The sequence below is a fragment of the Salarias fasciatus genome, assembly GCF_902148845.1.
Source record: "Salarias fasciatus chromosome 7 unlocalized genomic scaffold, fSalaFa1.1 super_scaffold_4, whole genome shotgun sequence".
In the NCBI taxonomy this organism is placed as follows: domain Eukaryota; kingdom Metazoa; phylum Chordata; class Actinopteri; order Blenniiformes; family Blenniidae; genus Salarias; species Salarias fasciatus.
In genome coordinates this window covers 22,039,325-22,064,105 of record NW_021941229.1, presented here as the reverse complement: position 1 = coordinate 22,064,105, position 24,781 = coordinate 22,039,325, and the positions used below count along the sequence as shown (strand labels likewise).

At 43.2% G+C, this 24,781-nt stretch overlaps 1 protein-coding gene across 6 annotated transcripts in view; it reads left to right on the top strand.

The window, feature by feature from the left end:
• The window catches only part of dab2ipb (DAB2 interacting protein b), a 175,623-nt gene that overhangs the window by 94,644 nt on the left and 56,198 nt on the right, over window positions 1-24,781 (top strand). For 5 of the 6 annotated variants that reach the window (XM_030085470.1, XM_030085471.1, XM_030085469.1 and 2 more), the window contains one exon: window positions 2,980-3,098. In XM_030085470.1, coding sequence (XP_029941330.1) covers window positions 2,980-3,098 — 119 coding nt within the window. Of the gene's footprint in view, window positions 1-2,979; window positions 3,099-17,974; window positions 18,292-24,781 lie in introns of those variants that run through there. The other variant, XM_030085475.1, reaches the window with a different exon arrangement.

Sequence of the window (24,781 nt, the reverse complement as noted above, 5' to 3'; positions counted from 1 at the left end):
AAATTGAGTTATTTTCTCAGAATTTCTGTAAGCTGCCTCCAGAGTCGTGTAAGAAATGGTGCAACCGGCGGCAGAGGCTGACAGGTTCCCCAGGAATAAACTGGATTTCACGTGTTAAAACTGAATTGCCGTTTGCTTTACACCCGTTCTGTTTAGTCTTATTTTCCAGCATTTTCTCCTCAGGTTGTCTTATTTCAGTCATTCTGTGTGTTCCTCTGCAGTTCGTGCACATCCACAGTCCATTTCATTTGATCCACTGACGTTACAACTCACAAAAACTAACTTCATATCAGTTTTTTTTTTTTTTTTTTTTTTTTTTTTTTTTGGTCTCGTAGGCGCACACACACTGATGGAACTTAGACATGACTGCATGGGCTTAAATGTCCAAACATTAGCAAGTCTTTGTTCCCAGGCCAGGGAGCCTCCTGATGGCAGGTGTTATCCATCAGGATGCTGCGGCTCCTCTGTGATCAGCTGGCAGCCTGTCTACAAGTCACCCTCTAATTATCCCCGGTCCATTGTCGCCCAGGTCGTCCAGTTCACACCATAGCTGGTAATTATACAGGTGTGTTAATGGCCTGGATGGGAAGGAAGGAGGAGCAGTCTTTGAAATGTGCCTCTTTTTTTTTTTCCCCTCTCCTGTCAGTGTTGCATGAAATGTGTCCCTGCATGGATGTGAGATAAGGTTAAAGCTTTGCTCTGTGTTTCTGAGGTTATATGAGCTTTTTTTTTTTTTTTTTTTCCTCCTCCCCTTCATTATTCATTCATTATTTAGGCGGAGGGTTTTCAAAGTGTGGGGCTCACTGGGTATCTTCTTAAGTACAGAGGGAAAAAAAAACTACAAGCCGTCTGTTAGCTAATGTTAACAATGCCCGGGGCAGAATGCATCAATTTTTAGTATCTGCAGTGAGTGAGTCTGAATTGAGCAGAAAACAGGACTTATGCCGATGATTACATAAAATGTGACTTTCCTGAGATGACTGAGCGATACAGAGGAGAAGTGGTTAGTAAAGCTGCGCAGTTTATCACGAAACCCTCATTATTGAGAGATAAACCTGCACAATATACACACTGCAAAAGACTGATCTGCCATGAATTGTTTTCACATGCACGGTGCTTTGATCAGCTTGCTGGTGACACGAGATGGACGAAATCTCAAGTTTCACAAAGTCTTAGAAAAATAGTTCTGAGGATGCATGTTATGTTTGACGCCCCTGGTGTAGATGATTGACGGCTGAATAACTGAGCAAATAGGTAAGTGTCACAAGTGACAATTTTGAAGAACACAGAACTTTAGAGTAAGTAAGGTTTAAAACTTGTCTTCGAAATACAAGAGTTTTTCAAATGTTTGAAAAATAGATGTTCTGCTGTATCACTTTGAAGTAAAGATAGTTTCTATTTCATCCCTATTTCATCTATTTCATTCATTTATTTGTCGCATAAAAGCTTGAGTTTCATTTCGCATTGCTATGACGACACCACCAGAGCCAAGCCAGTGCTGTGTATAATGGAAAACAACTGGCAGGCTAAAAGAGGCCGAGGCATAGATACCGAGTAAGGCCAAGTGGGGACGAGTGGAAAAGCGCCATCAGTGAAGTTGGTCTCTGGGATTCCTCGTGACGAAGTTGGGACATGTCATCCAGTGCTTTCAGCACCGCCGTCTGGCGCTCATCCGGGATTCATAGAACCGTAGTTACATTCCTAACTTTCGATTTAATGTGGGAAGGAAGCTATGTGGGCGGATGTTATTGAAATGTGTGCTGTATACATCAAGATGACACCAAAGCCATAAAATTATCCAAACAGTGAAATGTAAACAATTTGATGGGTTTTTTGGGCCAGACTGCACAGCAAGAACACTCATGTTCTTTCTACAGTCCAAAAAAACAAAATTCTATTGCAGTAGTCGGTCTGATGTAACTTGTTCTCATCCTGGTCCTTCTTCAGATGTCATTATGATAAGTAACTGGCAAATGTTTCTCTTGTATTTGTGGTGTTATTTATTTTCAGAGCTATCAGAAATGCTTTGACGTGCATTTAGTTTTCTGGCTCGCTGTGAGGGTGAGGCTCGTCCTCCCACACTTTGTCTTTCAGCCTGTTGAACAGCAGCGGCCGGATTGTAGTAAAATCGCTGCACCTGAGTCTGAACGCTCACTGTTTTAGCACTTTGTCCTGCATAGTGGCGCTCTCGTTAAGTTTCATCGCCTGTGCGGTGCCCGAGCTCCCGCGTGCACGCTGTCCTCCATTCAAGTGAATCTTCTGTTTGGCCTTCCTCTCTTTCTTCTTTTTTATTCCTCCTCTCCTTTATCCTCCTCCCTGCAGTGAAATCTAAATCAGGTCTCAGAACTTGCAACATCCTGCCATTTCGGCACCACATCTCATTTGTTCATATTCTCTCGCCGTTAATGCCAGCCAACAGTTGCCATGGAGACGGCGAGGCGCTTGGGGGAGTGTGATTGCAGATGTTAGAAGAAGCAAACACACCAAGTCAGACAAAGGGAAGAATGGGAAAACTAATAAAGGGTGGGGGGTGTACCCATTGAATTAGCACACAAAAGTGATTGCGAAGCAGGCGGTGTTTGTACACTGCAGGATCCGTCACAAATACAAACACAAGCAGCTCTATAATTTCTGTATAAATACAATCTTTCAGCTTATTATGTCTGTGCTCTTTGTGAACATGCCTTTAGTACAGGTCTTGTCTGCAAACATAGATGGTGTTAAGCTTTGTCTCTTTTATTCCAGGAAACGTGTGAAACTGTTTTTTTTCTTCTTCTTCTTATTCTTATTCTCTGGCTGTGAAACCAAGAGATCTACACATTTATTACTCTTCAGCTATTGGCGGCATCTGGATTTGAGATGTTGGAGCGTAAATATCGGTCGTAATATGTCCTGTCCTGCTGCCAAGTTATTGACTTTCTGAGACTTTTCTGACAAACCAACAGTGACGCAGTTTTATTGACTGTCTTTTTCCATCAGGGCTTTTTGAGTCGACGGCTGAAAGGCTCCATAAAACGCACCAAGAGTCAGCCCAAACTTGACCGTAACTCCAGCTTCAGGAACATCCTGCCCGGCTTCAGGAGCGTCGACAATGACAGGTAGGTGTTTGTTTGTGGTTGGCGACGCCGGCTGGCGCTCATGTTTGCTCAATTTGTCCATGTGTCTGTTCTCACTTTGCTCCGTGGATGACTATTTAGGTCACTGCTGACATTGTTTGCATCACATTGTCAGTGGATTGTGCAAAAGAAGAAATCCCGGCTCTGAAATCTGTCGTTTCTGATGCTCCTCGTTTATTCCCACTGTGAAAACACGACAAATTCCCGCTCCTCATGTCCTATCAGTCACATATCATATTGTTTTTTATGTGAGTTGTGGCACTCGGCTCATGTTTGTGCATCAAATGATTGTTTTATGGAATATTACCAGACTTGCTTTTAGTGAAAATATATTTATTAAAATATAAAATATATTCATTTGGAGAAACTGACGGTTTGGCAGTCACATCATGGAGAAACTAGGTGTTTTTCAAAGCTCTCGTCAGGCAAAAAGAGACGGCCCACCTCCCAAAATAGACACAGCGGGGTCTGTTGAGTTGGCTAAAGCCATCTCACGCTATTACCTTGGTGTCAATGTCAGGCTGAAAGACGAGCGCTCACCCTGAAGAAATAGTTTCATATCAAAGCGAACGCAGAGAACCTCATCGCGGCATTCACAACAGCCTGAAATGTCAAGAGCTGTAATTAATAAACAAAGAAACAAGCTCTCGGTGTCTGACTATGGTTCAGTTTCTCCTACATGGTTGAAATAAGCGAATTACAGCTCAATAAACACTCTCCAGCCACTCCATTAAATACAGTTTAATATGATCCAGAGCAACAGCTCTGCCATAAATTCTGCCTTTACCAAAATAACAATGTTTAGTTTTGCTTCAAATCATCGGAGAGGTTCTCTTCTAACTATTAATGATTATTTTAGGTTGTGATCTGCACTGCTGTTGAGCCTGATTTATTTGATTAGGCTGTTTTTCTAATAGCTTGGCAGAATGCTGCCTTGATGAAACCTTAATAATGAGTCATTTCATGAATAATAAACAAAACTGCAACATGCAAAAAGAACAGGTTTTCTGGATAGTGAATGAACCACAGGAGAAACTGTATAAAACATCAATGTTGAAGTTTCTATTTTTGACTAAAATTTTCCCATTAGACATTTTATGTGGCAATAATAACGAGAATAGAACAAACACAATAATTTGTGATTGTGAAACTCATCATAAGATGATCTGTCACAAGTTCAAAACTATAGAGGAAAAGAAGACCAGCAATAGGTATTCAGAAATGACCGAAGAAAGTATCCTTCAATAAAGTTTGCAAATAACATCAGTGGGTCAGTGTAGGTTAGTGTAGTACTGCAGGTCCATAGTCGCCATTGATTACAAACCTGGCTGATGAGTTTAGTTTTATATAGAGACCATCAAGTTCACCTTGACACTCTTGTGAAAAATTAAAACTCCATCACACATCAGACTCAGTTCCTACTGACGGTGTTGAAGTCTCCAGACCTCTTAAGAGAAAAGCATTTATGACCCGAAGCATCTACATTCAATTAGTTATGTGGAGTGCGAGTGCACAGCCTCTCAAGAAAACACCTCTGCAGCAACTTTAACCTGTGTGCTTTTCCTCGCTAATTACTTTAAGCCCAAGTTTTTCACCGAGTAAGGACATCGCGCTGACGAGTGCAGGAAGAAAGCAGAACTAACCAAACTCTTGTTTCTGTTTATTACTCAAGGATCTGTTAAATTAAAAGTTGTCTCTCAGCCTCTGTTGGTATGAAGTGAGCCAATTTGATGAAGTAGCGTAGCAGATGGTGGCGTGTGCTGTTGTCTCACAGTGCGATTCTGGACAGTGGCTTTTCTGTCTGGGGTATGCATGTTATCCCTGTGCCCGTATTGATTGTAAGAGGGGATTTGTGTGTGGGTTCACTACTAAAACAAACAGCACCCACTAGTGGCCGTACATGAAAACATCTTTTAAATGCAAAAACGATGTATTCTCACTCGAAACGTCACGCAAACGGAGCCTAAGCCTGCTGAAATCCTACTGTTGGAGCACTTGGCTGGTTTATGCTCCAATGGCCTGAAGTTGAATAAATAGTGATTAAATGGTGTGTCCTTGCGTGGTGCCCACTTCTACCACCAAGGTGCCAAACAAACACGTCCGTGGCTGTAACGTCTGTGCCATACAAACCGGCGCTCGGTCTTCAGCCCAAAGGCCAGCCCACATTTTAGCGTTTTACTTCTTGCTGTGATAATTGCCAGATCAGGCTAAATTCTTCCAGTTTCCCCAGGAGTTCAGCCATTTGGCAAACATTTCCCCTCTCCTGCTAACCATGTCAGTTAGGATTCCAGACCAGGCTATGTTGATCTGTAATCACTCATGCTGAATTTTTGTTTTCTTTTTTTTTTTTTTTTCCTCACATAGCCTTTTCATGCATGCACAGCTAACAGCTATCGCTTCCCGCAGCTATCATTTCCCGTCTCTTTCTGCGTCTGGGAAAAAGCCAAGGTGTCCATCTGTGGAGTTTAATTAATGGAGGTGCAGCGTTTGAAGAGATGTTCCATGGCTTTCAATTTCAAAACTCCGAGCTGAGTTACTGCCTCTCTTCATACTTTTAATGAGGCATTAACATCACTGTCAAACCATCACAAGGGAACACCAGCGACTGTTCAGCGTGGAACACAGTGAGCCGTTCCTCTGGCGCTGGCGGACAAAATGAGCTCACCTCCTCTCCTTTGTCCCGCTGTCTTTTCTCATTCTCCTTTCCACTGATACGTGTATTTTTATTGGTTCTGTGTTTCTAATCTCGCTCCCTTCTATCCATTTCATACCCATCACCCTCTGCGCTCAAACCACCTCCTCTTTTTTTTTCCCCCCCCCTCTCTCTCCTCTATTTTTCAAACAGCCGTAAGGTGTCTCAACCTATCTGCATTTATGTGTTTTCCTGATAAAGCGTTGGGCGAACAAGGCAAATATCTGAGGGGAAATGGGAATGTCCAGGAGGTGTCCTATCTCACTGGTTCAACACAGAATAACACACGCTGTTATACACAGCTCAACTGCAAATACACACTCTGGCTCCTGTATAACACTCAGTCTTCATGCACATGCTGTCATATTGCAGAAGAATGAGGGCTATGTCATGCGGACATGTGTGGACAAGCGGTGGAGGTAATACCTGTATGTGTGTGTATACATTGCGTTTGTGTGTAAAATTAGGGAGAAAGCATGGAAAAGATGCAGCACGAGAGAGTAATGTGCTGTGAGAGGAGTCAGTGACACTCCCTGTCAGCCTCGGAGCGTCCTCCCCACAGAGCAGAAAACACTGCATAAGAAGACAGGCTCGGGAACTGGCAGAAGAGGGAAGAAAGATGATGAGATGCAGGAGAGTTGGAGGAAGAAAGAGGAGGGAGGGAATCCTACACCCTGAAAACTCCCCAGTGTGCAGATGTGAGAGATGCAGTGCACGCAGAGATCATTTAGTATTCGCTGTGTATCTCAAACACTGACCGCTATTGTACATTAGTGGTTCTGCTTTTATCTGTGAGGATGCACTTGGTTACTTTCCGTAATTACAATAACTCTACAAATTACAGCCGCTCTCGCCTGCCTATCGCAGCGTGGATTTTTCCGTGTACGTGTTGTAATGACATTGTTAGGCCTCGTGGCCCGAGGCGGTCTCAGGAGAGAGACCTGCAGATGCGGAGCAGCTGGACTTCCAAAATGAAATATTAATCTGCATTAATCAGGGGCTGGACACTCTCCGAACACTCTTATCTCCGGAAAGACAGACGCCAGCAACGAGTGGGAGCACGCACTACCACAGCACATACAAAGTCATTTTATTCTATTTTTGTTTAAAATAGATTAAATTGCCTTGTGCAAAGAAACAGTGGAATGTGTGGAGTTATACCTACGCACTCTATGCAACTGACCATTCGAATTATGGTATGGGTTTTCCTTCACGTACGCTCTGTTTCAGTGTGTTTTATAAAGCATCATTTCAGCTTTAGCAGGAGCTATTAAGATTTCAATGTAGGGAGGGGAGTGGAGAGTGTTTTTGATGAAATAATTCAATCAATATTTATGTTTCTGGCATGAATGATTGTTTTAATAACAATGAAATAATTGGAACTTTGCTGTCCAAAGGAAATGTTCAGGCATCTATAAATAGACTCAACACGCAGGTAAAAGTAATGCAAAGAAATTTCTATGTTTGCTATATTATTTCTTTTTCCAATTCTGGTTCTTGTTATTCGGTCTTGCAATGTTGCAAAGAATCTTTAAAAATAACCTTCTTTACCACATTTGTAAGGAACAGAGAATAGCAATTTTTAGGTTTTCGAACAGCCCACAAATCGGTTCACAAACAGAATTTTTGATCTGAAAAATAAACCGGGATTTATTTGATTAATAAGTTTGAGATGTGGTTGCCTGGCAACATGTAATCACTGAGTGAATGCACGGCACGTAGCCTTCAGTGAGCGTGCTCTGCGAATGATTGCACAACAATGTTTGCGATATTTTCTTTCGTAAGCCAACAAAGGAGCTGAGCAAGCTCGTGAAAGTTTAAAAGAAATTAACAAAAGAGAAAGAAATGGATGATACCAGAGCAGGAGAATGGTGTCCATGTGTCAAATCTGGATTTGAATCTGGATCAATAAACTTCTTTGCTTCCACCTTTTCCACCAAACACTGATGAAATCAATTTTTAATCATACAGTATAATTAAAATGGTAAATTGTTTCATATATTTTCATTAATTAAGCAATCCCTTCATGTTTTTCTTTTGATTGAATACAAAGGAAAATATACATAAATAAATATGGCTGAAGAAAGGGACTCCACAGTGATGTCGTGGATTTTGGTTATGTAATCACATTCGGTTTCAAATGTTTGTAAGTTTTTTTGAATAGAGTTTCTGAAAAGCACAGCCTGTTTTCTCAAGGCAAACACTGATTGTGCTGCAGGTCGTTCAGGCTCCCCATTCAAACTCGGCCTCACATTGTGGAAGCTCACTTGCCAGCGGCCACAATGGGCCATGTCAGCTGCTGTGTGTTTTACGTATTGACCCGATGGCGCCCCGTTTGCCTCCCGTTGCCCTCCTCGGCCCGGACCCGCTCTGCAAGCTCGTCTTGTATCAAACATTATCCGACCCTCACGACCGTGGCTGCTGCTCCCCCTCCGTCTGATCCGCGCTGACCTCGCCCGGGCGTGCTGATGAATACCAAACTGCCGGCCATGAGTGGGCTTTTCGGTGTTCTCGTTGTTTCTTGGTCGGACATCGCAGTGCTGAATATCCAGAAGTTGATCCTGTCTTATTCTTCCGTGGGGAACTTGGTAGATTAAACGCACCTTTTCTCTGTGAATTTGACGGCCGTGCTTCAGTTTCCCTCCTTTGCTGCGTCATAGTCGATGTCTACATGGCCATTATAACTCAGGGTCATTTCCGGATTGCTTGACTTAATAACTGTGCAAAGAGGATGTATTTTAGAATGCATTTGCATTTTAAATGACTTTGATATCTCCGTGCTCCAACTGGACTCGTAAAAAACCCAGACGCACCTAGACATCCTCCCCGCCGTAGGTATTTATTATTAAACACGCTCACTTTAGGCTCTGTACCGGGTCTGTGCTGCTCCGCTGAGTGCGCCCAAATCATTTTTGACATCGCTGCACCCTCGCCAATATGTCACACCGTCTGTCTCGCTCATCACTGAGTAATGAGGATAGTTTTCTTTGTGGATTTTGTAACCAGAGCAAGGACTGAATGGGAATGACTGATTGTGATAATGTGTTTGGGATTTGTTGTCTGTAACTATTTGCATCTCGCGGAAAGGCTGTTCCCGGAGCGCTAGGATTAAAAACTAGAAGCATTTTACCAACCATATGAGGTATTAAAAGTGATATTGTTTTGTGTGATATTTACTGTTTTACCTGATGATTCTAAACATCGAATAGCTTCAAAAGTCTTTTTAATTATTTTGACGTGTCCTTCAATCAAAACGGCAAACTTGGTGAATTTTGAATTTAATGGCACCTGAAATTTAATCCTTTTCAGTGTCTGTCTACAGGAGCAGGGAACATTTGAGTATAAACCAAAGGGTATGTTAAAAGAAATGATTGTAATTATAGAATGTGGAATAAATGTACATTTCATGTGATTACATTTGGCTTATTATGAACTGTGGGCAGCATTAATGCATTAACAGGTATTTCAAAGAAGATCATCGATCACCGATCGTCTTCTAGGGTTGACATAGAATTGATTAGAAATACAAATCTTCCAATATTTGTCAATAATTTATTGGGCCTTGGGTGATTGTGCATTAATTATGAACGAAGGGGAAGGGGTCCTCTCGGCTCGTCTGCTCAGATTATATGATCCTCATTGAGGATGGGACGGATGCATCCTCCCATTTAATGTAGCGGTGGCGGCCATGGCAGTTGTTGCAGGTGGAGATGATGAAGCATCTCGGCGCGTCTCAGACTGAGGAAGACTGATGGCGAGCGAGCAGCATTGTGAGGGAGAGAGACATCCATCCATAAATCCAATAACGTGATGACATTTAGAGTTATTAAATTCTGTAAACATTCCCCAGGTAATCCGACCTGTAATATCCTTTTTCTATCTCTTTCTTCCTTCCTTCCTTCTTTCCCCCCCCTCTTTCTGTGTCCCTCAGCATCTCACACACTCACTTAGTTACTGACGTTCACTTTTCGCTCTCCCAGCATCCAACATCTATCAAGCTTTCATATGTCTGCCTCTTTTCTCTTTGACATGCTCTTTTTATATATATATATTTCTTTCTTTCTGGTTTGCCTCTTCCTTCTCCCGTTGCGGTGTGGATATCATTTGTCACTTCGGCTCTCTCATGCTAATAGTTGTGTTTTGCTGCTGCAGTTCACTGGTGGCTTTCTGCTACATTAAACCCAGTCCAGCGCTCAGACACCTCTGCTTATATCCCCCTCTCTCTGCCCTGCTTTCATTTGATGCAACAGTCACATCCTCACTCTTCCGTTTTTGCTCCCTTGGTCACATTTGTCATGATTTGCAATATCCTTGTTTTGTTTTTTTAATCTTCATTCGTCTTTGTTTACAGTTATTTTAACAGTTGCTGATGGTCACCAGCTTGTGTTCCGCTCACCCCATGCGTTTTCATATTCTAGTGAGAACAACTGACCATTATTTTCATTACCATGAGCTACATGATCTTTTCAAATCTTGATTGTTTTTTTTTTCTCTCCATCATTGCGAGTACAATAAAGATATAAACCTGGATGCCGTCCAGAGGAAGGAGTGCATTTAGTAGTGACAACAATCACATGCTCAGTTACAGATTTTTTGCCAATCTGCAGGAGGAAAAACACACACAGACACACGCAGACAACAGCAGTGCTTTAATTATGTTCATTGCAGCAGTATAATTAGACAGAGGCATCTTTCTGTCTCTCTCCTCCTCATTTACATTGCATCGGGATGACTCGCGGAGTAGAAGCAGAGCTCTCTGGGTAATCATGTGTTTTACAGAGCTGCTTTCCACTGGTTTCTCCTACCATTGTGCATTTTCTAAGATCTCCTCCATACAGACATGAATGCATGAGATGAAACTGTCAGTCGCATCTCCGAACTGAAAGCCTTTAACATTGTGATGAATATAAGGATTCTCTTTCTGTTTGAGATCACATTGAGGGAATTTATTGATTGTGTGGAGTAATGCCGTGTTTAGCTGCTTATGCAGAGGTTGGATCTCGTGAAAAGGTGGATTTGTCGTGTTTTTCGTTAACTGAGTGCACTTCACTTTCTTCAAGGGCAGAGGTTGCTATTCAGATTTAAAGTTCTGTGCACGCAGGCACAAGTGTGTGCTTTTTTCTTTTCTTTTCTTTTTTTTTTTTTTTTCCTGTTTCAATGCTATTTCAGAGTCCAACAGAACAACTTTGGTAAACTCGGATCTGTGGCTAAAGACTGTTACAAAAAGTCCCTGAAGCAACTTATTTAAATCAGATTAACTTCCAGGATAAAATCTTCTAAATGTTGCTGTGCTGCTGTTAAAACACATTCACTTATGAAGATCATTAGCAGAAGAATTGCTGAAATGGATCTCTTAAGCTTTCAAAAACCCTATTTGTGAGTGTCTACACTGGAGAAACAGAGACATTATAATTTCCGTTAAATATCTGAGAATGAAAAAGGAGGAATAAAAGCTTTGTTTTTAACCTCTGTTATTCAGTCAGCCTTACTTTACTACAGCAGGCAAAAGATTGGACTTTAAGGTCCCGTTTTTCAGGGCAACATTTCAGATTTTTGATTTGTAAATATGAAAGTCTGCTAATATTTGAAATGCCAGTAAAAATGACAGTTTAAAAGCTAAAACTATTGAATTATTTAACATTGCAAGCCAAAGGTGAAACAATAATATATCTGCTACTTTAATGACCCTGGAAGGTACAATTATGCAAAATACATACCATGACAGTCTAAAGTGAGTCTTCTGCAGTACATTTTACTGATGAAAAGATGAAGAGATGCACAGACTTCACCCTAAAACCCTCCTCGATCTTTTCCGGTTCAGCTGAAAGTTCCTCAAAACAAATGCTAATACGTTCCGCAGGTGAAGGTCTCATTTTAATAATATGCAGATGTGCAATTAGACTTCATATGACCTTATTTCTGCTTCTTGGATCTGGAACTACTCTCCTGTGGTTCTCTGCCTTCGGGTGAAGTATGCATCTTTCAGTTTTGGTGAAATAGCGAACGGGGATGTATGAGATTAGCATTGCAACAAACCAGTCAAGACTTGAGTCTCAATTTATTCTAAGGGGCTCTTTTTTTTAAGTACATTGCTGCTATGATTACTTTATAAACTGCACGATTTGTCGCAGACACATCCCTGGAGTAATCACGGTGCGGCTGACACCTGCCCAGCTGGTGGGATTTGGCGGCTCAGTTGATGTTTAACCCTGCTGGGTTTTCTGTGAGCCCAGGCGAGCATGGCCAAGGGTCTCCTCTTTTTCATTCTTTCCCCGGGTAATGAGCTGTAATGGATAGGGCCTTGGGCGTGACAGGAATACCGAGGCCCCCATCAAAGCAGCGCCCTGCACATCCCCTTTAAAAGACTGCTCAGTGCGCATGCAAACACTCATTTACTCATTAATTCACTCCCCTCTTTTAATCTGAGCCGGTCACGCGCTTCTGAGTTATTTATCACAAGATGATATAAATATTAGAACTAGTAGCATAATCAAATTCAGCGTCATGGTTTGTGTTTGAATGTATAAGCTAGGTGATTTTGTGAAAACTGCAAAAAACAAAGGTGAAGTTAATGATTAGAAATGGAAGGTTTGGCCTGTTTTCCAATAAGAGAGAATGTATTCAATAGTGGGCATCATACCAATACTGATTTTTTTTTTTTTTTTTTTTTGTTTGTGTGTAGAAGACTTCTACCCAGAAATATTAATAATAATAAAAAAAAAATCTTTTGTTTGGGTGGAACACTGAAAAATATTCAGTTTTTTTCTAAACCACACATATTCTGAAATGCACTGACTTTCCAGACGGTTTTGTGCTCCTCGCACAGACCTACTAAATTACTATGGCAATAGCACGAGAAGCTTTTTAACCACTTTCACTTCCTTAACAGCCCTCGATGCCACTTTACAGCTCTCTCTCCGTTTTTTTCCCTGCCCATTTTCTTGTCTGTATGTCTGTGGCCATGGTATATAGTCTCTGTGATGTGAGTTCTTACTTTGTCATCAGCCAATGAAACACTATATTTTGCCATATTGGAGATCTTCAAACCATCTGAGATCTTTTTTTCTTTGCCATTGATTGAGGAAAAAGCGTGTAACAGACTTAAGCTTTGCAGTATATGTTTAAATTAATGAGTTGGTGAACACCCACTATCACAAATTGGATCCTTCCTGTGATTGTGCCTGTTCATGAAATAACACCACGAGATGGAGCTTATATGGAACATTCTCTGAGTTAATTAGCAGGATTTTTTCCCAGGGTGCCTCCAACTCAGGACAAAATTGTGCAATCTCCTTCTGATTGTAGATGAATATTACCACCTACATGTATCATGAATGTTACCTGCTGTTTTTTTTAAAGCAATTAAGTAAGCTTGAAGTCTTTATGTTCCATCAGATTGTTCCAATCTCAAGTTACATTTGATCGGTATTCTGAAATATCGGGTTTTTTTAATCACTCACCAGACGGAAAGTCATCAGAATAATTTTTCTCTGAAGGCATGAAAGAGTTTTGGAGATCTTGTTATGAGGTAAACAGCAGAGCTTTAATTCCACTTTGTACCCAAAGAGAAATCTCAGATATCAGTGAGGGCTCATGCAGCTGGATGAATATCTTGTCATGATCAACAAATTATGTTTAGATTTTTTTGTTTGTATTTAGTCGTGAAATGTTTGCACTAAAAAAAAAAAAAGAAAAAAAAGTCAATCATTAACCCTTCTGGTCTGTAATTACAAAATATATTCAAATTAAATCAGGACAAAATCACTTGGACCAACTCATAACCTGTGAAATAAAGGTTAATGTTTTGAGAAATCCTGCAGTTCCAACAAATTCTTGAAAATATACAGATGCCTGTTTTAACAGATGTCAGATCCATCGAAAAGTGAGTAATTTCTCAAACTCTGAGATATGTTAATCTGTCTTCTTTAAACAGTTTGCGATGAAACTGTGTGATGGCAAGCTGTCACGCCGGGTATCCTTAAATACCAACTAACAGAGAGATCGTGAGATTTGTGCTTCACACCTTAAGTTCCAGCACCTGGAGGAAGTACGGGTTACTCAGTCACATTCACCATCTGCTTATCCAGTATGCTGGAAGAGAAATGAAACCTCTCTTTTTCAATTGCAGCAGATTGATGAGCAGTCATCCTTGTGTCTGTTTCTTGGGGATGCTAGCCAGCAGCGGCTTGGATAGCTCGACCGAGCATCATAGGCGGGCTGGCTTCCCGTAGCGTACTACTTCTTATGATTTTACATGGCCGGCTCCCAGTTACATCTGGCTCGCATCCCCAGCCAATAAACTCAGTGTGATCCTTATTAATCGCTTAATGTAGAGACGTCAGCCTTTCCAACTCACCCGAATGCACGAGTGCGAAGAAGGACCCCCCAAAGATGGAAGATATCACTTCAGGACCTGGTAGACGTTTATTAAATTAAAATGGCCTTCCTACACATTATTGTGTTCAGGAGCCATGGTGTGAAAGGAGCCTTAAAACTTTGATTCTTTGCTGATGAAGCCTGATGGGCTCCCGCTGTGCTTTATTATCCACCAATCACCATTCCTCCTCCAGACGCTGCCTCATCAAGGTCAGACTGTCGCGCCGTATAATGCCGTGTCCGTATTAAATCCCAACCAGTGTGAGCCGTATTTTTAATAATGTTGACAGAAAGACATTTAAACATTCCGTATACTCTTGTTATTCTCGTTCTACCATCTTGAATCGTGTTAGAATTCCACGCCGTGCGTTCATACAGATGTTTGCTCAGTGAAGATGAGGGAGATTTGCCGTTTGGTCTAACAGCAGCCCGGCTCTGATGGTGCTGTCTGACCTAGTTAGAGGCAGAAATGTAAGCTTGTTTACATCCCCGTCTGCTTATAGCCATGCAGGCCTTTGATCGTGGACGGGCCAACGCTGAAGTCAACAAGGTATATTTCCCATTTAACAGAGCACTCTCCCATCGCCCTCATTTGCATATTACAGGATAACCATTGTAAAGCAGCATTTTGGTTTTTTACTGCCATCAACTAGAATCAGTCGCAATCTATCAGGCGGACTGCAGCGGCGCGATTCCCACTGAGGCCTGGCATTGCTTTGCAGTGCATGTTCATTACATGGAGTGCTGTAAATACACACACACACACACACACACACACAGTGAAGTGAGCGAGACGGTGTCAGACAGATCTCAGGCCCGCGCTAAAAGTGCCGTCATTGTAAGTTGGATTGTGTCTGGGTCAAATGTTCAGCTTTTCACTGTGCATTCACAAACCCTCTCCAATTGCTGCCTGCACTCAGACCGCACTCTTCTTTTTTTTTTATGAGAAAATGCATCTTTTTCTTTTTTACCTCAAACTTACAATTGCTCCATTTTGAGCCTGTCATTGTCTGAAAATCTGTTCTGTAGTCGTGAAGTACAAAGGTTATGTTGATATATGAAAAATTACCATTGAGTTTGCTCTTTAATTTATTGCAGAGCTCTTTACGGGCTGTTACAAAGCCCCCCAATTCTTTTGGTTATCAAAATATAAAGCTGTGACGAAGGTGATTTGTGTGTCTGAAGGTCGCGCTACCATTTCACTCCTCACACCAGTTGTAAAGATTTAGAAGATTGCGACATTTCAATTTAACAGCAGCTGTAAGAACATAACGGGGCCTCAGGTACAAAGCCTTTTGGAAGTTTCTGAAGGAAACTTCATTGTTGAATTGATCATTTTGCATGCTTTTTTAATCAAAGTGAAGGTAAAGAGAGACTTCAGCGAGCTGCATCGATCTGCTCAAATCTAGAACTTAAAAACCACAGACTTGTATGAAATACTTCATAAACTAGTGACAATCATATGTTAAATTAAGCTGGTCTTCCAGGAAATGGAGTCAACAGTATTTGATTCCTTTAAAATCAATTGAGTGGATAGACTGAGACGTACAGATCCGTGCTCGGCTCGCCGTTAATTGATTGAAAGCATCTGCGCGTTGTCGCTAATGCAAGTTAGCATCGGATCATTCCGACTGGGAGTCTTGATGAGGGGAAAGCTGGTTAAACGCTGCTGCAGGAGCTGGAGTCAGCGTGTTACAGGTGCAGATAATTGGGCCGATAAAGCGGATGGTGATTAGCGACTGGTTTGTGTGCGGGAAGCAGGAGGAGTGGTAGCTCGAGGCTTCCCTAATTGGATTAAGCAAACCAGGCAGAAGTTAACCGTCAGATTTTAAAGGAATACAGTAATAGAGAGAAAAATATATGAATGAAGAAGCCTTTAAGGTTCAAAAAAAAAAAACAAAGCAAAAAAAAAAAAAACTGGTCTTTCATTGTTGTCACAGTTATTCCTTCACTGAAATATGGAAAACAGTTTCAAACAGCGGGTGGATTTTTTTTTAGTTTTTTTAATTACTTGATGATAATTATCACCTTTCATCTGCAGTTCTGAGAAAGCAGGAGTACATACTCTTCATGGAGACTCTCCGCACCCTGCGGAAACAAAGCCCGTGCCTAATACAGTCAAATACATTATACATTGCCGGTAATCTCCTCTAATACAACATCATCATCCTGCCCCCCTTCGCTGATGGCACCGGATTGAACCCGACCCGGCTCTGACTGTAAGACTGAGTAATTAATCTATAAGCCACGGCAGGCCAAGCTCAGATCAATTCAAATTTGTTTTCTGCAACTTTTTAGTCAGCTCCAGTAAGTATTTCTATTTTTACACCGTCTGCGGAGACCCAAGTTTTAAAGTACCTGCACTTAATGGCTGTATTTATCTATTATCTGAAGATGCATTCGTCTGATACTTTCTCTGAGCACTCATTGAGTGCAGAAGGCAGCAGATTTGCAGGATTGTGAGTTGCGCCGTTACAGTCGCTTGGTGACAAAATGTAAAGAAAGAGCAGATTCATTTGGGGGGGGAAACAGGTGTCCAGAAGCCAAGAAGAGGGACTTTTTTTTTTTTTTGAGGATGCCGTCATTTTAAAACCGAACAATGCGGATATGACCTGTTCTTTTGTTTGGAAAGGGTGTAAATATAAAGCTCAGTATTCATGCGTGTGTGTGTGCGTGTGTGTGTGTGCTGAGGGTGATGTCATATTTGATGACATCATTGGAGACGTGCAGGGATTGCAGATTAGCGGCCGCCGCTCCTCTGAAACAACTCCTCCACAGCTGCCCCGGCTTATCAGTGCGTCCCAACCAGCCCTTTTGCCCCCCCCCCCCCCCCCCCCAACTCCAACCCCCCTCCCCCCACCACCACCACCACCACCACCACCCATTGCCTCTCCTTCCTCGTCCTCATGCCAGCTCTGCCAGTGGTGTAAGCTCTAGAAATAGCATCAAACTCACCCCGACCTGCTCTGCCAGTCTACCAATCCCAGCTTAAATTGAGCATAGCGAATCCCCCCCCCCCCCCCCCCCCCCCCCCCCCCCCCACACACACACACACACACACACACACACACACACACACACACACACACACATTCCAGTCCCTCCACTACCAAACCCTTTGGCCGGCCCCATCAGCCAAGTTGATTTGCCAACACTGAGCTCCAGCCTCATATATACAGTGTAGTTTTTTTTTTTCTCCTGTGCTCCAGCTTCAGCTCCGCTCCCCCAGCTGACGTGAGTCCGCGCTCTGGGCTCGCCGGCTGGCGGCACATCCACAGCGGCATAGCAGCAACAGCAGCAGTGGTGGCTAATAGCAGCTCACCTCACACTGGAGTTGACAGGACAAAGAGCACGCACACACGCGCAAACACACACGCACACACTCCCACTGGAGCCACGCAGGGGCAGGGCCAAGCTAGGCTGCACAACACACACACACATGTGACGCCCCCCCCCTCCCACCTCACCAGCACCAACACACACTACACACAGGCTCCTCCCTGCACGAGGAGACAGAGACGGGAGGCGCAGTCAATCACTAACGGTGAAAGGGAGAGCTGGAGTTACTAAGAGGGGGAGGGAGGGAGGAAAGAAGAGGGGCAGGGTGGGGACAAATCCTCATCTTTGCCCAAATGTGAGTGACATGTCAGGGTATCTCTGAATATGTTCATGTGAGAGCAAAGAAATGAGCAGGAGAGGAAAAAAGGGGTGTGTGTCCAGTTTTAGAGACAATACAGGAAGTAGGACAGGGTGGGAGAAAGAAAGGAAGAGAGGGAGCAAGCCGGAGAGGGAGAGCATTGTAGCGCTCATTCTCCACCCCTCGCCTTAAAGCAGCAGCGGGAGGGAAAAGAGACGTAGTCAGGGAGCGAGGGAGGAAGAGAACCACAAGTAAGGAAGAGGAGAGGCGAGCAGCAGTCTGCATCGGCAGCAGGGGGAGGAAGAAAATGGAGCTCTGAAATCGCCTTTTGCCCTCATTCATCCATCTCTGTCTTTCTTTTCTTTTTCTTTTTTCTTTTTTTTTTTTTTACCCCCTCTTCTTCTGGCTTAAGCCTGGGTTTCTCTCTGCGCCTGCCTTCGATTGTTCTGAGAGATTCCTGACAATGCCTGGTGAGTGCTCTCCTGCTTTTCACGTGTCACTCCCATCCTTTGTGTGTTGAGTGTGTTGGGTCCGTGCAAAGGAGGAACTACCTTTATTTAATTTTATATTCTATTTTTCTGTGAGCGTGTGTGTGTGTGTGTGTATGTGTGGGGCCATGCGCAGGATTGTGCCTGCAGATGCTTCAGCGAGACTGTTTACGCTCCTCTGCCTCTGCGTTGTGTTTGTACTCCAGCTGTGCTGCTCTCTTCATTCTCAGCCTTTCCCTGTCAGTGACAACGCGAAGGGAGGATGCTTTCGCCTGAACACACACACATGCGCGCACACACACACACACACACACACACACACACACACACACACACACACATACACACGTACATCCAGGGAACTCATGTCATTATTATATAATTGTTTTAACTCCCAATCGGTTCTCATTCAGAGCGGTGCATATACCATGAAGCGAGATTACATAAACCGCCAGAGATGACGGTGCACCTTCTAAAATATTATCGGCGCTCCTCGTGTGAGTGACGGTCACATCCTACTTGTAGCAACATCGCACAGAGCTGGCCTGTGGGACGAGAGGGCATCCAGCTAACACAAATCAGATGACGGGGCCACGCAATGGGGTCAGTCGCCGAATTTTTGGCTGACAGTCCGAAACGCATGTTGGAGGCAATTTGCAGGGCAAACAGAGCTGCAGTGTTGACAGATGGAGAGTTTGTGAATGACACAGAGCAACAGCTCATTTTATTATAGGTGTGTTCTAATCTCAGGAAGTAATCCGTCTGTCCGGAAGGCTACAAGGATCCTGCGCCTGATTTCTCTTCCAGTTTGACGCAAGTGTGTTTTATAAGATTTCATGTCAGCTGTGTCTTGATGAATATTTCATATTCACATATACTCGATTTTACAGTGGGAACAGGAATCACATGAGCGTAAAGCACAATGTACATGCTTCATGCACGCATGAAATTAGCCAGCTCCCCCCTGCGCAGAAACCGTAATTGTGTTATTCCGGTGCGTTGAGTTATTCGGCTTTAATTTAGTTTCATTAATAAGACGGAGTGAAAACCGCTCACTTCCCCGTCGGGTCGCAGAGGAAGAGTTGCTCCTGGAGGGCAGGGATTGAACCCTGTCGTCTTCGGTTTTGAGAAGACGTGAATGGCTGTTTGATCACTGCTGATTTGTCTACTTGTTTACTGCAGCACACAGAATGGTTTGACTGCTGGTGGAGTTTTGTTTTTTTTTCCAGCCCTCCAGAACAAACCCGAGCTCGACTCCTGCGTATTACAACACGAGCATTTGGGGCAGTCTATGTTCTGGACTGACTCCCTCCCAGCCCGGGGCTTCAGATCTCCTTGCATGCATGAGCAAATGTTTCTGTGCAGAATGATGTGCGTTCGCTTGCTGCATGTGGATGTGTGATTGTTTTGAGGATGGATGTTTCAGTGTTATTTATGTTTTTGTGCGAGCTGGTTACTCATACAAGGAATGGAAGAGGGAGAAATGAAGCTGTTAGACATGGATTCATGGCCAAAGGGAAAGCTGGTGAGGGTCAGTTTAAAATTTCTGATGGAGATTGGGTTAAAAAAAAAAAGGAATGAGCAAAATGGTGAAATATGTGCTCTAACAGTCAGCAATTGTTTGTGCCCCAGTATCTTGTGTTCTAGTTAATTCTGGGTGGCTAAATCTCTTATGCAATGTTCATTCACTTTCCAGATTGCTGCTCTTAATTCTTACTCTCTGGCTGAACCCAGTGCAACGGGGAATACCAGAGTATTAAACCCACGGGCCTGTATATGTGGACGTTGAATCACTTCCTTGCGTACACATCCATCTTTTTGCTTTGTGCAGCGTCCTCGTCCTCACGCTGCCTCCGTCCTTCACATCATTGTTCTGCTTCTGTGCAAGTACTCCGTCATGATGCAGATCATCTCTGTGATGCCCATCGATTTACCGAGAGCCGACGAAGTGGAGCAGAGTATTTGATCAGACACATGTGAGAGGAGGAGAAGGGGGCGCTGGGCGATACAGTGCCTCACCCCGGGGCTAATCAGCTGGAGGTTAAGACAGTTTGGATCACTGTTCATTTAGAAAGCGGGGGAGTGAGAAACAGATGCTGTTCAACACTTAATCAGCAGGATTTCATCACGGCCAAACAAACGTGATCATCCACACAAGCACAAGTGTTTGTTCAGGATCACGTTGTCTATAAACAGTGATCTCTAGTCTAATTTCAGAAAGTAATCTATTTTCATTTGTAGGAGTTTTGGATTTTTAATCTTTTAAAATATGTATTATATACTGTATATACCGTTTTATCCAATCCCAGCTGACTGCAGGTGAAGGCAGGCTACATCCTGGACACATAATCGATCAAAGGGCAAATACAGAGTGACAGTCACACCTACAGGCGGTTTAGAGTGAACAGGTAACCTCAAACGCACCGTCTTAGGACTGAGCGTGGAAGCTGCATTACCTGGAGAAAACTCACACACACACACACACACTGGGAAAACAGGAAGGCCCGCAATTAAACCTGAACCCCAAAAACATGAAGAGGTGAAGAACCTTGTATAGAGGAAAAATCATCTGTAAAATCATGAATTCCTTCTAAATGTCATGAATGAAATCAAAATTAACTTTTGAAATCTCAACTCCTCATTGTTTCTTCAAACCTTGACACACATTGACTTTACTCATATTTACATTTCTGCTGTCCAGTTGAATCTCCAGTAGAAAACGTGACTATTTCCCATTAAAGATAGACATATCTAGCAAGTACAATTAAACATTCTAATTCTCCAAGTGTTTCCTATTTAACTATGCTAGTTAATTTTCAATAGTTTCCTTTCTTTGCATCAGAATTTCTCCATCTTCCTGTTTTTATTCAATTTACTTTGGAGGAGGAAGAGTGGGTTTGAACTGGCATCAAGATGGTGTAACACGTTTTAAATACTTTATTTGAATCCACAAATTACATTCAAGTGTGCAGGATTTAAAGAGGAGACATTTGACACACGCTGATTGCATTTAGTCTTGTTTTAGTCTAAAGTGATTCATCTGAAAAGGATTTACCGCATAAAACGGAAAAGAGAATGTCAGGGCTTACACAAAAAAAAAGTCTCAATTTCCAAACGCCGGTTTTCAGCTGGTTTAATGCTTTGAAACTCGTGATCCACGTCAGCTAATTGGAGGTTCGACTATCAGCTTCAGTCTCGACTCGCCGTCTTGAATGAAGGACGGTTCAAGTCGACATTCAGCAGCGTTACGCTGGTTTCCCCTCACCCCGCTCGGGAGAGGAACATATGTTCATGACGAGGCGGTGTTGTGCGTTGTCAATAATTGAATCACTCATTTGCTGTCTCTCTTGCCCCGAAGGCCACAGTGCAGAGTCAATAGGAACAACAGGAGGGGAAAGCTCTCAAGCTCGGGCCTTACAGGTCTCTTTGTGTCCTTCCGCCCTCATACGCTTTACCCCCCCCCCCCCCCCCCCCCCCCCCCCTTTATGTGTTGCTTCTGCCCAAACAAACACACTGTAGTCGATGTTCCTGCCCTGGCTCCGTTCTATTTGCGTGCCAGCCTCTGTACAGTAAGCTCCTTTTCATAACTGAAATGGAGGGCATGCCGTAAAGGAGGACTCTTCAGAGCCTCTTTCGCCCCCCCATTTTCCTCCTGGGGGAGAAGACGGAGACGCTGTCCTTGGATCCCGCCTGATCTTTTACCACTTTGGTTCATATTGACCCACTGTGCAATAGCAGAGTCCCATTGATTGGACTTTTCTCTGACTGCATCGGAATACTGACATTGCAATGACCGGTGATTTACACACAATAAAATATCTCATTGTAGCCGGGGACTGGGCCCTGCCTGCTCTCATCAACCCTTGCTGACTTGGGAATTGCAAGCCGGTGATGCAGATAAGATCTTTAAATGGATAATGTCTGTTCTCAATGCACTGAAGTAGAGGATGAGGACAGTGATATATTGTGTCTTATCTATTGATGTTAAATTCAAGGGTGAAAGAATCTAGCAATTAGTTTACACTGCTCTTTAGTTGTTTTTTCCCCTTTGGAGCCAAATGAATCTCGAAATTGTTCCTTTGCAGTGTTGTCCAAGTTACTGGAAGAATAGTACTTCATTGCACTGTTTTAGGGTTACATCTAGTGGAGTTGTTTTTTACTCAGATGATTCTCAGTTCGGCGTAAAATTTCAGTCTGTTGTTTTCTGTAACACATTAACTGAGCGACAGTTTATTGTCTGACTCGTCCATTAAGACCTTATTACATTATAACATATCCAAGTGAACGTACATCTTTTGTTGCGTTTTTGGTGTTTTCAGTGCTTGGAGCCACAACTCTTTGAAACTGACTCCCAAGTTGGAAGCTTTTGAAAATGCTGCGTCTCCGACTCTATGATAGTTGAGTCAATCAAACTTGATCGCCAGCCCATGCAAACGTCCGTGGACTCTCATTGTTAATGTCTATTGTGTAAATGTTCTTCTGCACACGTGTGTGTTTTCATGACAAAAACAAACCACAACACTATTGTCAAACCACTGTTGTGGAAACGTAAAGAAGATGCTTAAAAGTCTTGGCGTTACGACTCTTAAAGACAAATTCATGAAGAATTAGAAGCATCAGCAAAGCAGCTGGAATAAACTACCAACATATATAGAGCAGCAGAAAAGTTGACAGTATGGAAAATGCTTTTTAATGATTATAATTCCATCCTCATCCCCTTAAATCTTACATTGCAATAAAGCTTTTACCTCCTTGTTGCTTTGCAACACTGTCCGCAATTTTTCAGTAGATATTAAAGAGCGATTCCCTTATGTATTCTGGTCTTTCAGTTAAAGTGTTGTGGAAACAACACGTACTTAAAAAGCTCCATCTCAGGTCACGTGTCTTTTTTCACTCCCAAACCCACACAGGAGACATCACCCCCTAAATTCTACCAGCTTAATGAAACGTGATAGTTACCAGTTAGTCACTGAAGCTTGACTTTGAGTTCATTTTGTTCTCCCTTCCGTCTTGTCAGCCTCTTCATCTTCTCCGTTTTATCTTCGTCTGCCCTCTTCTTCAGTGCCCTCTATCATCATCTCCTCGCCCGACACGTCTCGTGTTTTCCTCCATCCGCCGCCCACCGCTCTGCCAATGCAGACTTGTGGGAGCTTGCTTGGAATGCGCCGCAGCCACTGATTATTTCTGTCTTTCTCCCTTTTCTGTCCTTCTTTACCTCCGCGCATGCAGGTGGTGCTCTCATAAACAGGTTAGTGGTGAGCAGGGGAGTGGGAGCTCAGAGGGAATGCCTCTCAGGGACGGCCCCCAGACGGCCGGTTAGCACACACAGCCTCCTACCTTCAACCCGCGACCTCGTCCCGCTTCGGCTCGTGACCCCCGGTTCCACACCCACCCACACAACTCACACTTTGCATGGATTCTTCTCAGAAAATCAAACACGGACTAGAAATAGGTCTTCTGTCGGTGTGGTCGTGCACGCAAGTCAACCTCATCTGCACACAGTCGACACATGAATGCATGAGAAATGTAGAAGTTGTACGCCCTCGTGATTCACTCCGTAGAAAAGCCCTTTGTTCTGAGTGTTCCTTTTTTATTGAATGATAAAGATTCAAGATACTTTCCTGCATTCCTCTCCTGCTGCAATGATTACAAAGAAGTTTGAATAGATACAATAGCCCCTGTCCTGTCTTACAGTGCGTTTGGGAGCAGTCGCACTCCAAACAAACCCCATGAGGTATGATTGTATCTCGGCCCAGACCAGAGGAATGAGGAAATCCCCCAGAGTGTTTAGTCTCCCAGCTTGGCCTTGGCTTCATAGTTAACCTTTACGCAGCCATTCTCCAAAACAGCAAGGCATGCCGGCCTGTTTACTCTAGATAAGAGCGAGCATCTCTAATCCATAGCAATGGAGGGAACAGCTACATTAAACCTCTTCCAGCTTCACCTTCCAAATGACGCCGAAATGCCGTGGGAGCCGGAGGAGTGGTCTACCGATGAAACGGTGCAGAGATTTTCCCACTGTACGCTTCACAATCAATGCCATTGTTTTGGTAAGCGATTGCCACCAGCTCCCGTAAAGCCTCACTGAAGCATTTTTTCATGATGCCGACTATAGCTCCTCCAGCAGTCAAATCATTCGGCTGTCATTCACAAAGTACTTCAACTTATTCTTGGTGGACTTCCCCCCCCCCCCCATGTAATTATTTCTCCAAAAGTGACTGGGATGTCTCTGGGGATTGACTTTGTTTTGTTGAAGTGCCTCTTGACAGCACGTCTCAGCTGTGGCATCAGTCTTCTGTCACTGGGTCGCCAGCTATGTGAAAACAAGCATGCGGTACATCTGGCAGCGTGTGTCCTAAAACCTGGCTGGCCTTGTTTTCTTGCTCCCCGTTTTCTTTTTTCTTTTTTTTTTTTTTTTGAGCCTTCCTCCCTCATTTCTTTCTCTTTTCTCCTTCTCGTCAAGCCAAAGACC